Source organism: Rutilus rutilus (genome assembly GCF_951802725.1).
Source record: "Rutilus rutilus genome assembly, chromosome: 10".
Classification (NCBI taxonomy): domain Eukaryota; kingdom Metazoa; phylum Chordata; class Actinopteri; order Cypriniformes; family Leuciscidae; genus Rutilus; species Rutilus rutilus.
Window position 1 is genome coordinate 38,484,103 of NC_140215.1, and position 16,305 is coordinate 38,500,407.

The 16,305-nt window shown below is 37.4% G+C and overlaps 1 protein-coding gene across 1 annotated transcript in view; it reads right to left on the minus strand.

Annotated features, from left to right (window-relative positions):
* The window catches only part of LOC311298303 (sacsin-like), a 41,180-nt gene that overhangs the window by 14,289 nt on the left and 10,586 nt on the right, over positions 1 to 16,305 (minus strand). The window contains exons 2-5 of the mRNA XM_084421111.1: positions 15,445 to 15,499; positions 14,552 to 14,639; positions 14,326 to 14,437; positions 11,067 to 11,213 (exon numbers count right to left, since the gene is read on the minus strand). Coding sequence (XP_084277237.1) covers positions 11,067 to 11,213; positions 14,326 to 14,437; positions 14,552 to 14,639; positions 15,445 to 15,479 — 382 coding nt within the window. The 5' untranslated portion in view covers positions 15,480 to 15,499. The remainder of the gene's footprint in view (positions 1 to 11,066; positions 11,214 to 14,325; positions 14,438 to 14,551; positions 14,640 to 15,444; positions 15,500 to 16,305) is intronic.

Consider the following 16,305-nt stretch of genomic DNA (forward strand, 5'->3'; position numbering starts at 1 on the left):
CCCGTTCATCTCTACTGTGGTTTAACTCATATTTCCATCATCGCCGCCAGTGTGTGTCCTTCAGGGGCAGTCAGTCGAATTTTACAGGTGTAGATAAAGGCATACCTCAGGGTTCTTCGCTTGGGCCTTTGTTATTTTCCATTTTTATTAATGACTTACCACTATGCTGTTCAGAATGTGACATTCATCTTTATGCAGATGATACAATTATTTATTGCTCCAAACCAAATATTCCCGAAATAAATTATTCTTTACAACATGACTTTGATTCTGTACAGCAGTGGCTGTCATTTAATAAACTCCTGCTGAATAAATCAAAATCATATTGTATGCTTTTCCAGAAGAAGAAAGATAGAAATAATCTTAATCTGCATTTTCTTGATTTTTCTCCTTTAGAGCCAACAGAAAAATTTAAATATCTCAGTGTTTGGCTAGAAACTGATCTTTCATTCAAAGCTCATGTACACGCACTTAACAACAAACTTAGCTTTCGTCTTAAAACATTATATCAATCAATAGACTGCTTTACCTTTCAGGTTAGAAAAAGGATAGTCTCTCAGTTGTTGCTGCCTATTCTGGACTATGCAGATATTATATATGCCAACACTACTGCTATTTGTCTACATTCTCTCGATGTGGTATACAACAGCCTGTGCCGATTCGTCCTTCGCTGCCCCTATAGGACACATCATTGTGTGATGTATGAACAGTTGTCCTGGCTTGCACCCTCAGACAGAAGACAATATCATTGGCTTCTGCTCATTTTTAAATGTATTTACTTTCAATATCCATATTATTTATCACAATATTTAGCGCCTTACAGGTCACAATATAGCCTTCGTCACAATGAACAGGTCTTCTTTATTGTCCCTAGAGTTAAGAGAGAAATTGGGAAATATGCTTTCTGTGTTAGAGCCCCTCGTGACTGGAACAGCCTTCCTGCATACATTCGCTCGCTTACGTCTTTTCCTCTGTTCCGAACTGCTTTGTTGACATATCTTCAGAATACTTGTCTGTGTTTCTAGCATCTCGGATTTGGCATCGATATGTGTCATGTATGTTTTTATACAGTATATATATGAAAGTCAATCTGTGATGGGTCGGGTTAGTGAGAGCTTGTGTGTGTGTGTGTGTGTGTGTGTGCGTGTGTGTGCAGGTGTGTGTGTGGATGTGTGTGAGTGCGTGCGCTAAGGTTTTTGGTTTTCTTTTATTGTTGTTGTATTATTATTTTATTATTATTATGATTTGATTGTATCTACTCTGTTGTTCTGCTGTTTTATGTTGTTTGGATATGATCCTGAGGACCCCCATGAAAACGAGATGTTTCATCTCATGGGGTTTATCCTCTAATAAATGTTCATAAATAAATAAATAAATAAATTAGGAAAATGTGAGATACGGATGTGCCGTCACATTCCATTGCTAAAAATGATTGAATCTTTTCCACTGACCAAATAGTATTTTTAATTGCTTTATATATTTAATGCAAACAAATAGGCCTTATTCTGCATTATTGATTATTAAGTGCACAAAAATATTTTCTCAGACCATGAGTTCTGCTATTATCATGCGCTTTGCAATCCTCGCTGTAGTTAATACATTAAAACACAGCATGCCACAGGAAAAGTGTTCAAAAGCATTGCATCCCATACAAATATTTATTAGAATATAAAAAAAAAAATGTTAGAACTTCTCGTTAATGATTTCATGTAATTTAAGTTCTTAACTCCATTAATAAGAATGGCATATTTAATCTAAATGAGCTTATCAGATGTAAAACATAGTTCAAATCATTTTTTATTTATTTAAACTGTTATTGTGAACATGCACTGTATTTATGATTAGGACTCATAATGAGGATTTAAAGTGTTTTTCCTTCATCTGCCGTCAGTCTCTCAGCTCACCATCGGTGTCTCCAAAATGTGCGTACGCATGGCTGAGAGTTTACTTACAGGTACACTTTTGACACTTTTCCACTGCATGGTATGGTACGGTACACATTCCATACCAGACAGAGGCTAGGTGGTGGTGAAGAGGTGCTGGATGATTGGGAAACTTCCGCAGGAGTGATGAGGGAGGCAGCTAGAAAGGTACTTGGTGTGACATCTGGAAATAGAAAGGAAGACAAGGAGACGTGGTGGTGGAATGAGGAAGTGCAGGGGAGCATAAGGGGAAAGAGGTTAGCAAAACAGAAGTGGGATCGACAGGGTGATGAGAAAAGTAGGCAGGAGTACAAGGAGATGCGGCAACAGGTAAAGAGGGATGTGGCGAAAGCCAAGGAAAAGGCATACGAGGAGCTGTATGAGAGGTTGAACACTAAGGAAGGAGAAAAGGATTTGTACCGATTGGCCAGGCAGAGAGATCGAGCTGGGAAGGATGTGTTGCAAGTTAGAGCAATAAAGGATGGAGATGGAAATGTGTTGACTAGTGAGGAGAGTTTGTTGAGAAGATGGAGGGAGTATTTTGAGCAGCTGATGAACGAGGAAAATGAGAGAGAGAGAAGGTTGGATGATGTGGTGTTAGTAAAGCAGGAAGTGGATAGGATTAGTAAGGAGGAAGTGAGAGCAGCAATTAAGAGGATGAAGAGTGGAAAGTCAGTTGGACCAGATGACATACCGGTAGAAGCATTGAGATGTTTAGGAGAGATGGCAGTGGAGTTTTTAACCAGATTGTTTAACAAGATTTTGGAAGGTGAGAGGATGCCTGAGGAATGGAGAAGGAGTGTGCTGGTACCGATCTTTAAGCATAAGGGAGATGTGCAGAACTGCAGTAACTACAGGGGAATTAAGTTGATCAGTCACACCATGAAGTTATGGGAAAGAGTAGTGGAAGCCAGGCTGAGAGAAGAGGTGACCATCTGTGAGCAACAGTATGGTTTCATGCCGAGGAAGAGCACCACAGATGCCATATTTGCTTTGAGAACGTTGATGGAGAAGTATAGAGAAGGACAGAAGGAGCTGCATTGTGTATTTGTGGATCTAGAGAAAGCGTACGACAGAGTGCCAAGAGAGGAGTTGTGGTATTGTATGAGGAAGTCAGGTGTGTCAGAGAAGTATGTGAGGGTGGTGCAGGACATGTATGAGGACAGTGTGACTGCAGTGAAGTGTGCAGTAGGAACGACAGACTGGTTCAAGGTGAAGGTTGGACTGCATCAAGGATCGGCCCTGAGCCCTTTCCTGTTTGCAGTGGTGATGGACAGGTTGACGGACGAGGTCAGACAAGAGTCTCCCTGGACTATGATGTTTGCGGATGATATTGTGATTTGTGGTGAGAGTAGTGAGCAGGTTGAGAAGAGCCTGGAGAGGTGGAGGTACGTGCTGGAGAGGAGGGGAATGAAAGTCAGTAGGAGTAAGACAGAGTACATGTGCGTAAATGAGAGGGAGGGCAGTGGAGTGGTGCGGTTACAGGGTGAAGAGGTGAAGAAGGTGGAGGAGTTCAGGTACCTGGGGTCAACAGTGCAAAGTAATGGAGAGTGTGTTAGGGAAGTGAAGAAAAGAGTGCAGGCAGGGTGGAGTGGGTGGAGAAGAGTGACAGGAGTGATTTGTGATAGTAAAGTATCTGCAAGAATGAAAGGAAAAGTTTATAGGACTGTGGTGAGACCTGCGATGTTGTATGGGTTAGAGACAGTGGCATTGAGTAAAAGGCAGGAGGCGGAGCTGGAGGTAGCAGAGCTGAAGATGTTAAGGTTTTCGTTGGGAGTGACGAGGATGGACAAGATTAGAAATGAGTTTATTAGAGGGACAGCGCATGTTGGACGTTTTGGTGACAAGGTGAGGGAGGCGAGATTGAGATGGTTTGGACATGTGCAGAGGAGGGACATGAATTATATTGGTAGGAGAATGCTGAGGATGGAGCCACCAGGAAGGAGGAAAAGAGGAAGACCAAGGAGGAGGTTCATGGATGTGGTGAGGGAAGACATGCAGGTAGTTGGTGTAAAAGAGGCAGATGTAGAGGACAAGGTGGTATGGAGACGGATGATCCGCTGTGGCGACCCCTAATGGGAGCAGCCGAAAGAAAAAGAAGAAGAAGGTATGGTACGGTACAGTTTACTTCTGCTTGTTTTAACCCTCTGGGGACCAAGCTGTTTTTGGGGTCCTTGAGATGTTCTGACATGCTCTGACATTTGTGCTTTTTTCAGTTATTTATAAACATGTTAATGGCAAAGGTGTAAAATCACTCTATATAGCACAAACAGGCCTATCATAATATGCGAGCAACGTGTATGTAGATGTTTGTATTTTTAAGAGAATAATGTTTATGCGTGGTTATTGGAAAAAAATTAAATGAAAGTTGCTGAATTAAGACCACAAAACACATATTAAATATGTGTCCACAAGACTTTTGACTAATTGATGTTGTCCCTTTGAGTTCTAGCTTCAAAATTATGTGAAAATAGTCTTGCTTTATCGTTCACAAAAAAAAAATACATTGATTTAAATGGTGTAAAACAGGTTTTGCTTGGAAAGCCAATATGCGAGGGGGAGGAGTAGTTTACACCTTAAATTACAAGGTAATTCTCTGCATAATGACTCTGCATAATTAGCCATTCATTCAGGTGTGACACTGACTGAGCCACAATGCAAGGACAAAATATGTATTTAGAAGAAGACTTATATTGACCATTTAAGATTTCGCTTACATCTATCTTGTAAATATGTTTTGCTATTTTATTAAAAAGGTTACAATTACAACAATAATTACAATTTCAACAATATTTCAAGTGTACTCTTTCTTTGTAAAAAAGAAAAAGAAAAAAGATTATAGGCCTACATTTTATCATATGTATTCATTAGTTTGAATATAGCAATATATATATATATATATATATATATATATATATATATATATATATATATATATATATATATATATATATATAATATATATAAATAATATAGTTATATATAGTTATATATATATATATATATATATATATATATATATATATATAACGTTAGATATGAGCAGAAATTGCTTTGATGTGGCAGTATATTCTACAGTAGCCTAAAAACTGTACCCAAATCTAGTCAACAAGTGACTGACTGTAACGTTGTTTTTATGAAATATTAGGGCATATAAATGCTAATTTGCAGTTTAATACGTTGCTTATACAAATACATTTTATTTCAACATATTCCAGTCGATTTTTACTCATCTCAGTAGGCTATGGCAAAGCAGTTTATTCTTTCACACACAGACGCGCGATTCATATTTAGGCTAAACAGTCTTTACAAATATGTACCCTTCATTCATCTCACAGAAAGGCGAGTCATATTATAGAAATGTGATTCATCTTTTTGCGGTTTGCATAGACCTACACTAACGTTATTCCATAACGTTATTCCACACTTGAGAAAAGAAAACAGCCTACCTTACTCCTCAGCGGGATCTGCTCCTCATATCAGGAGATATTGCTCCTCATATCAGAGGAAACTTTTCTCCATAAACTTTTCTCCATAAGGTAAGTTAGGCTATATTATGCCTCTTTGTTTACAGCTGATGTAAGCGTTTCACAGACTGAAATGGTTCTCAGAATTTGCGTTTGAATAGCACGCGCTCTCCGGGGAGTGGTCAAATTACTGTGAATCATCTCGTAATGAGCTCGACTGGAGTCGCTCTCTTTTTATACAGATTACAGAAGCTGATAATATTTGTTTTTTATATAAATTACTTCATTTAAAAGCTGCGATCTCAAGCTTTATGCCCGTGGGTCTGTTTCCCTGTTTGACTGAATTTTCGCGGAGTTATAGATCATTTTCGAACGCGTTTCAAATGGGAGTTTACTGACAGAGAGAAGGCAGAAATCGCATCATGTTAATATTTCTTTATTTGTCAAAAAGCAAAACACTTTATTTTTATTGTGAGTATACAGAATAAAAATAGAAACTGAACAGGATCGATTGATGTATTACACGAAAATGAAAGATCAAAATTAACAGAGCATTTAGTGTTTATTTTCATTGCTAAAAAAAAAAACGAGCAAAACGCGCGGGCGCGTTTTTGGTCCCCAGAGGGTTAAATGGTACCTGGTCTGTTGAGGTTCCAAGCGTACCGTACCGATACTAAAATGTGAAGTGAAAACACTGCAGATCACCGATTGGTCAGACAGAATCGTCACTACCAGCGTCATTGTATTTGCGACACAAGACACCAAACCTGCTAGACTTAAATAGCCAGTAACAGCCACCGCTGAAGCACCTATTTTTAAACTACTTGCTTGACTTTCTTGAAGAAAAAAAAAAATTCAAAAAAAGAAATGGCTGAATCGTGGTCAGTGGACGAAGTGCAGACGTTCCTCTCGTTGGTTGCCGCAACAATAACGATCAGTCTGTAATTCCACCCACTTTGAAGCAGTACTAACTGCAGTGGAAAAGCAAACCAAGCTAAAGCGAACAGAGCCGTGCCGAGTTGTACCACGCAGTGGAAAAGCAAAGCGAGCCGAACCGTGCCGCACTGAGCCGAACCGTGCCGCACCGAGCCGTACCATGCAGTGGAAAAGCGCCATTACATTCTCCCATCAAGTTTTTTAATAGATCACAACTTTTGCGTGGGAAGTGGCATACGCACATTTCCAGCCCCGTTTTGTGCATATGCCATGTTTATAAATGAGACCCCAGGTCAGTCAATGACGTCATTAGTAAACAATTAACTGAGTGCTGATAGCCTATAATTAAGGATGCACCAATTATTAAAATGTTGCCCAATACAACAAGTCAATATTAATTCTTTCCCCGCCATTGACAGAATTTTCTGGCTTTTTGTTTTTTTCACTGTTATACAGTAGGGGGCGTTATGACAGATCTCAACTAGTAGATCATAACACAGGAAAAAAGGAGCAAAAACACACAATAAAAGCTTTGTGTAATGATTCCTGTCTTGTGTTTCCCTTGTCTTGTGTGGACTTATTTCCCGTCATGCTTTGTAGTCCTTTGTAGTTTTTCTAGTTTATTAGTATCCCCAGGTGTTTCTGATTAACCACCCCCCCTTGTTATCTTGTTTAGCTTGTTAGTCTCTGTATTTAAACCCTGTGTCTTGTTTCAGTGTTGGTGGGTTCATGATGTTGTGCCGTTCCCTATGTCTGAGTTTTTGAGTCTGTCTAGTCTTTAGTTTATTTAATAAAAGTACTACTGCTGCATTTGGATCCTGCTTCCTACTATGTTCCAGCCTGCCACGTTACACATTGCATGTGCATGTTGTATTCTTTGAAAACAAAATAATTTAGATTTTTTTTTTTTTTTTATGAAACTCACCCACATTCAAGTGATGATAAAAAAAAATGAACAAAGCTAGAATAAAACTTTTTTAAAGATGAGACTCTGTTCTTTCTTTTGATATAGAGTATTGAATGTTCAAATATTCATGACAAAGTGTTCTGGGCACCATGAACTTTTTGTAAAAAATAAAAAAATAAAAAAATAAAAAACGCTGGCGGTGGGTGGTCATAAATGACATACTCAAAATAAAAAGGTTGCTGCTCACAAGTCATTCTGAATAGACACACAACTAACATATATTTAGAAAGCCAACACTTGAGACTTTACCGTTCAAGACTCAGAATTACTCCGACTGTTATTAATAACATAGAGATATAATGTTAAATGTTAGCAATATTTATTTTAAATGTATTAAAAAAATGATGTGGCTGTAGTGTAGTAACTTAGAAACACAATGAAGCTGAAGCCACAAGTTTACTTGAGTACTTAATTTAAACTAAATAACTTTTTTACAACAAAAAAAAAAAGTTTGAAACAATCTGTATTGTAAAAAGCACTATATAAATAAATGTGGCTTGACCTGATTTGACAAGTGTGGTCATGCTTCATTTCAAATCTGAGAATCTCTAAAACTATGAATTTTATGAAACATTTTCTAATACCATGTCATGTGTTTTTTTAGAGAAGGCAAAAAGTGCCCTCTGTAAGCTCCCTTGCAGTCTATGGTCTATGTCTGGTGTGGTGAACTGCTTTGTTGAGAACCTATTGTTCTCACTTGACAAACTGTTCTCATGTCTGCAGGGTATGAGACCTAATCTTCATTATTCTTCTATTATTATTCTTTTGTTTTTATTCTTTTTTGTTCCTTTATTCTGGCATTACCCGGCTTGGCCATCCACATCACTTTGAATCCAATATACATTTATCCACCTATTATAAATAGTCTTTCTAGAAAACAAAACATTTTCTTATGAACTTATTTGAATTATTTAACAAAACAAATCATTATTATTATTATTATTATTATTATTATTATCAGCATTAGAGCTACAACTAGCATCAAGCTACATAAGACAATTTATACGATTAATCATATGCTTTTACTCAAAACTCGCTTAAAACCACCAATAACCACACGAGTGTTTGCATTAACTTTCTATTGCGATCTAATGTGTGTTTTGGTCATATTATGTTGTTGAAATGTGTTATTTATAACCTTTTATTAGAATCGCTGCACCTGGGGCCTGTTTCAATAAGGAGGTTTAACCAACTCTGAGTTAAAACTTGAACTCTGAGTTGACTTACCCTGAGATGGGAAACTCTGAGTTTTCGGTTACAGAACAGCTGAAATGAGTTAGTTCAATCAACTCTGAGTTGACTGACTCTGAGTTAAGCGCGTGCACCACAACTATAAAAAGCCATTATCAATGGAGCGCAGATATTATGAGTCACCATGGCAACAGCGCCAGACAAAAAGAGGAATTACTGTTATACAGTGTTGGGTGTAATTAATTACCAAGTAATCTAAATATTGTGATTTAATTAAAGGGATAACTCTTAATTCTTCTGTAATTTAAAATAAAATCTGATGTAATTACATTAAATAGGCTACTGCATAGACTATAGAACAATTCTGTATAAAACAATAGTGGATTTAACATACATTTTTAAAAGGTATATTTTTTATGTAACCTTCTCCCTCTACACACTTTGGTCAATTCAAGAATAGTTCATGCAATTGTATATTGTTTATTTGAAAGCATTAAAAGTGCAGTTTCTTGTCTCTCCTTGTATTGTTCAAGTGGTTGAGGTTGATATGGGATTTAGTAATTAGTAATAAGTAGACCAATACTTTCTAAAGATAGTAATTATTACATTAATCTAATTACATTGTTGAAAATAACATTAATAACTATTTTAGAGTAACTTACCCAACTGTTATAATATCAGAGGTGAAAGAACAGTGTTATTCAACCTAATTTTAATTTTCATGTGGAGCAATCCTGCAGGCATTAAAAGAACATGGCAGCAGCTGAAAATTAAATATAAAAACATAATTCAATCAGGTAAGGCTTGAGCATATCATGGGTGAAGGCTACCTGACTTCACAAACATTTGACATATTAAATAACTAAATAGCATCCAGTGTCTAGCAGTGCAGCAGCATTTACAGCTGAGGGAATTCCTGGAGGGACTTCAGAGCCAGTCCCGAAGATCCAAGGGCCTCATAAAATGTAAGAGGTTTACATATGTGTTATTTTTTAGATAGGCTATTATTTTACTTTGAGGTTGGGTTTTTTGTTGGTCCCAACAGATTCTGATGGTAATATCTGTCTTTTGGAGCCTCCTGTCCCAACTGAACCCCCGGCAGTTGTAAGTACCAGAAATTATGACAAAGAGTGTTATAAAGTGCAGTCGACCAAATGCTCATCTTCACAGGACGATGAGGATAAAGAGTTTCTGCTGCCACAGAGAGGCCTACAGAGGTAATGTTAATATTATGTGTCTACACAAACAATCTACACATTCAGATTTTTTCAAATTTTTATGTGGATAATCTAAGTTTAAATCTAAGTATAAATGGGTATTCTTATCAACAGCTGGAGGACGGTCCATCACCTTCTGTTGCACAGATGAACAGTTCAGTGATTTCCAGTAAATGCCACAGTTTAATTAAGTAGAATTTGTTTAGAACTGCATTATGTAACTCTAATCTACTACTGTATTTTCAGTTGCCAGTTAAGGAGTTATATAGACTTCATTTTATAAAAAAAAAATAGAAAAAAACTGCAGTAAAAATAGCAATATTTTATTTATTAATAAAAGATTAATTTTATTAATAAAAATGTACTGAAAGAATGAATGAGGTGTTTAAACACCACTTCCTCTTTAAAAAAGGGGAGGAGACCGATAGAAACTCTGGGTTTACCGAAGAAAACCTGCTCCCGACCAGGTTAGGTTCACAGAGTAAGTTACCATGGTAACTGACTCTGAGTATAAGTTACCTCTCTTTCTGAAACAGGCTTGACTTACTCTGCTTTCTCAGGTTTGACATACCTCCCATTCTGAAACAGAAAACTCAGAGTTTCCCTCATTTCAGGGTTAACATACTCAGAGTTTTCACTTAACCTCCTTTCTGAAACAGGCCCCTGCTTAGAATTTCATGTAATCCTTTATTGTTATGAAAATAAGCCAAATCGCATGAAAATCACATACAAATCATTTACTATCTTAATTGTGTGTTTATTAGCTTCATGTTTCAAGTGTAGAAGCATTTTTCTGTGTTTGTTGTGTACAGAATTGACTGTGGAAGTGTAATGGAAGTGTAAGTTTGTCATCGGGAGAGACAGGATGGGTTATGAACGCGTAATATGAGTGTCATATGTGCAGCAAATGATCATAATAGTGATCTGGGAAGAGAAAACACAGGCAGACGTTGCTTGAAGCAGCTAACGCTCATCAGATAGATATTGAAGCTGGAGTCTTAAATATTTCTAATGATGCTCAGTTTGTCCAGATCAAGTAAGAGTTGTTAAAAAACAAGCAAGTTTTTTTTTTTTTTTAATGGTGGCAGGGAAAGAGTTAAATTTATGTGTTTATATAATTATTATATAATATGAAATGTATACATTTTATGTTATTTTAGTTTTATTTAAAGTTTAACTTTAAGCAAGTGTTAGATGATGGAAAAGACAATCTAAATGTAAAAAAAAAAAAGGGAAATAAGCATACGCATTTTACTATTAATAATAGACTTACCATTAAAAAAGGTTACTGTATTCTGTTACAGTCTTTTTCTGTACATCATTCTGTGAAGGTTTGCTTTTCTAGTAACTTGTTAGTCTAGTTCACCTGTAATATGATAAACAGAGTTGAAGCCGATCCCAAATCTCCCGACTTTTGTTGGGTCATCCTGCTTGATGCTTCTGCCAACTCTCTGGATTCCCTCCCAGTCTTCCTCTGTGAAGGCTGCATCATTGAAGGCATAGAGAGCCGGTCCTGCGATCAAAGATACAAACAGATGATCAAACACAAATGACCAAACAACTTTGAAAATAACACACTTTGCCTATAGCTGTTACGAACTGCTCCGAGACACGAAGGTTGAGATCCAAATGCAGCTTTAATTAAGGGGCAATCCAGACACGTAATCCAAAATACAGGCAATAGGTCAAAACACAGGTAGGCCGTCCAAACAAACAAACAAACAAACAAACAAGGCAGGGGTCAGAGGCAAAAAATCGTAAAACCAAGAGACACGAAACCAGGGAAAACGCTGGGAAATGCAGTGCAACAGCATACAAAACTTTGCAGTGAGTGAATGAGTGAACATGGTATAAATAGGCTGAGACTAACAGGGTAATGAGACACAGGTGAAAGCAATCAGTGATGATGAGTCCGGGCAGTGAGTTCTGGGAAATGTAGTTTGTGAGGGAGTGATAATAGTCTGGTGTGGAGTGCCCTCTGGTGGCTCTCAAGGGCACTCCAGCTGGTGACCGTTACAGTAGCGCAGTAAAGACTTTCAGTATCTGGTCAAATACTGGTCATGACAGAGAAGAATGAGTTATGTCTCCCATACTGTATTTACTGAATTCCCTTATTTTCAGCTCATTTTATTTTATTTTAGGACGAAACTGTGATTTTGACCTGGTTTTGAGATACAAAGAGTTTTGAGACACAATACTGGTGACTGGAGCTTTTCAAGAGAGAAGCACAGATGGCAGATATTAATGGCAAAATGGGTCCAATTTATTATTTTGGTTGCTCCTAAATCAACTAAGCTGCCAATTATCATCAATGTCCAATCAACAATCAGATAATTTTTTCCCATGCAAATAGTTCTCATGATCCTCACAACCTTTACAGAGCTTCAGTTGAGCTTCAATCCACTCCTACTGATATAGTCACATATAATAAAGCTTATACTTATACTTAAACTCTTATACTGTTATTCACTAAACTTAAAGATAAGCATATAGCCCATCTTGTTGACATAGTCTATTTGCACTAACTCCGCCCACTGACGTCTGTTTGGGCCAGACTAAATCACTGCATTATTAACAGTAGCAATAGTGTAGGGGTAAAGTGTGTGGCAGAGAGTTTTGACCCAAATCGACCTGAGATCATAATCCGCCTTTTGCTGAACTCGCTCTACTTCCTTTTCCCATCGCATATCAGATCAGAAAGGCATGTATATTCAATAAAAATGAAGAAAACATTCGAAAAGCGGAAATAAAGTGTCTAACTTGTGTTTAAAAATAAAGTGTTTAGGGTTAGGGGTCGGTGTAGGCAGAGCCGTCGCAATTGGGTAGGCAAGGTAGGCAGCTGCCTGCTGGCCGCACGGTCGTTTAGGTTGTGTATCTGCCCTCGTCAAACAGTATCAACCACTGTAAACAAACCACCACAGTGAGACAGCGCTATCACTTTCCAGTACTGCTCCGTGAGAGGGTCCCCCCAAACTAGAGGGATTCCCCCATGCAACGACAAATACTATGAGTGCCCTAATCACTGTAATGTTGAAGTGACATCCACTAGCTGTCAGTGGAAGAGAAACTGTCGTTCCCACACTCAGCGCGCTACGCGGGCATTTAAATTTAAAAATGTCATCATGAAGCGCTCATACCTTTCAGGATTTTCCAAAAGACAGAAAGAAAGAAGAAGAGGAAAAACGCCAAAGAGACAGTGGCAGGTAAACCATTATTATCTCCAAATACAACTGTCTGACGTATTTTCACATCTCTGCGAATAAAGGCAAAAGCTAGAGAAGTGTTGTCACGGCTGTCTGCCCGCGGTCACAGTAAAAACTTTGTCAATTCCAAACAAAATGAGCTGGTCCTATGACTCCCATGCAGTTAGGTCCAAACAAAATAATACATCAAGTCCGGTTACATTTTAGGTGTACGCAGGCTATCAATTTCCGTTGGTGGTGTTTCTATTCCATCTGGAGAAAAATGCCCCTTTCCTTCGCGTTTGTCCTTCTATTCTTTTCCATCAACACTTTGTACCGTACGCAACAGGTAGGCCCTTGCACACTGAGTCCGAAATCCGAAATTTTCGCACGTTAAAAAATAAATACGACCTCACGTTATGTCAATCACGCTTGCACACTGCCTCCGAAACTTTCGTCCGTCAAAAAAAAAAAAAAAAAAACGGTCTGCGGTTTTCGCGTCCGTAGCAAGCATTTTGAATGGTGTTTTGACAATTTAGAGCCACCGAATCACGAATATTCATGAATACGAAAAAACGCATGCGAAAATTTCGGACACAGTGTGCAAGGACCTGTAGTTTTGCGTATGACGTTGCTGTCTGTGACATTATGGGAAGTGAAGTTCTTTTCCTGTAAAGTAAATATCGAATCCTCCACACTTCACTTTCATGATATGCTATGAGAATAACAATAAATGTATGGCTATTCACCAAATGTTTTTTTTTTTTTTTGCTTTATTAGGTGCTTTGCTTAAATTTCTGTCTGTGCCAATTGATAATTCATGACTCTTAAAATGCACCAGAATACAAGAAATCCCATCTGAATTTTAAAATGTTCCTGAGGGAAGACTTGGGACCTCACTTCACTCTTTTGTCTAGGGCCCCCAAATATCTTGAAACGGCCCTGGGTGTAGGGACGGCTTTATTGTCCCAATAAGGCAGCATCCATTTAATAATTTTAATAAATATAATAATTTACACTCTATGTTATTATTGCATACCGTGTAATGTACAGCAACACTGAGGTGCAAATGCTATCTGCCACTATTTGAAGTATAAATCGCATCTAACTACTATTTACACTTATTGTAGTGTAATTACAATCTATTGCTACTTGCACGGTGTAAATATCATCTATCGCTAAGAAAGTATGCTATTTTTCACACAAATAGCTGCTGCCAAAAAGTTGGATTTAATATAAAAACATACTGTAAATTTCAGAGCTCAAAACTCGCTTCCCATTAAAGAAAGGCAGAAGGTGTAGCTGCAAAACTCTTCATGGTTGTGACATATGAATGAGGACAAATGTAAAACCCTAGACTGTAATATCCTTTGTTGCAGGCTCGACAGTAATTTTATAAAGTTTAAGTCTAGTGTGATTTAAATCTGTTTGCAACACAAATACCTTGATACTTTCCGAGCTCTTCAGTCCACAGGCTCTGAGTCTCATAATGCCTCTCGTCATGAATAAACACCACACGTGAAGCTCCTGCATCATCTGCATTCTGGATCAGCTCCTGGTACGTTACAGGATTAATATTAAACACTGATACGATGAGATATTTAAGATACATATCATTTAACAATGATGTGAAAGTATTCAGGCAACATTTAAACCTTTTTTAGCCTACCTTCAATATTTGTCCTCCATCTGGGTACCTTCTCAAAATCTCTTTCAGGTAATCAATGAATGGTGGAGACGTCGCACCAAATTTATTTCTGCATTGAACAATGTAAAGTTAATCACAAACTGCACAAAACACAGACAGAGCAAATTCAAGGTTCATGTAATTGTCTCGTCTATTCAATTTTGCTTGTCCACTTGCTTGTTCAAATGGTTGTCCACTTGAAGTTAATCATCAATTACTAGTGTGTTTGTGCAATTTGCATTTACAAGATATAAGCATTCAAAACAATGATTTTGATGGCATCACTCTGCACTTCAGCTTCATCAGATTTTCTGTCCAATCAAATGCTCTCTAGAATTTGAAGCTCCGCCCCCTACATTATAAATAGATGCTGAAGCTGCAGCACATAGTGCATTCAGACAATGTAAATATGCTTTCCATTGGGGCGAATGAAGAGTCGGCACAGACCAGAAAACTTATCAGACCCATTTGAATTCTGCACAGAATGCTGTATTTTAAAGCAATATGGAGGAGATCAGGAGGAGAAACGGTTAGAGATTAGGAGGAAACTGAGGCTTTACCGAGCTCAACGGCTCTGGCTGAACTGTGATTTAAACTAAACACTATTGGCTATTTAAAAAGGGGAGGAGCTGATCGATATGCCCCGCCCTGTCTTCCTGATTCAGTGGACATTACGTCAACACATTGAATAATGCTGTGCGTTTCAAGGCACTCAGTGGGACTCTAAATGCAAACAGGGATGATTAACGTAACCAGGAACACGTGTGAACTCAATCAAAAAATGTGGAGGCAAACTAGCAAAGGGGAACACAGGCAAACAGGAACAAAACTGGACATAATCGTTACAAAAACATGTAGTGAATAAAACTACATACTTCTTTTTCTTCTTTTGCCTCGATGCTGAACTCATTGTTCTTCTTTTACATTCTCCTGTGTGGTAAAAAAAAAAAAAAGAAATCTGTTTAAAAAACAATTAACTTTAAAATTCTCCAAATTCTTAAAAGAAGAACTTTTCGAACAGTTATTCTGTGGAAACTGTTACAATACTGTAAATGTAATCTCAATAAAAAAGTAAAATATAATGGTTAAAAGATTACACACACCTCTCAGAATCTGCTAAATGTTAATCTTTGAAAAAAAAATAGATTTTTGAAGAATTTTTTTTTTTTTATGCGATCATAAAAATAAAAATAAATTCTTTATTTTGTACCGCTCTGAACAAGCTAAACAGCATAACAGATTTTTCCGTACAGTCGACAAGAGAAAATAATAACTGAATTTACACAACTGAACCAGGTCAGAGCACTGTGTGTTGTTGGTTGATCTACGAATGTTTTCATGTTTTGTGATGGTCTAGCAGTGAAACTGTCCGCTGTTCTTCAGAAACATCCTCCAGCTCCTGCACATTCTTTGATTTCCAGCATTTTCTGTTGCGATGCGTATTACTATACGAAAGGCGACGTTGGAGGAACTAAATCAACCAAAACGCCACTGCCTTAAACTTTTTAGCATGATTAGAAATTTGCGTCTGAAAAAACATTGATCTTATGAAAAGTGTTTTATATTATGTGGGTTGTTTTATACCCCTTTATAATTTTTGTCATGACTTTTTAAAATATTGGATCTTTAAATATTAATGGTTGTCGTAGTACAGTAGAAAGAAGTGATCTTTTCAATTATGTAATTCTTAAAAAGGCTGATGTGATCTTCAGGAAACGCACACAGATTTGCAGAAT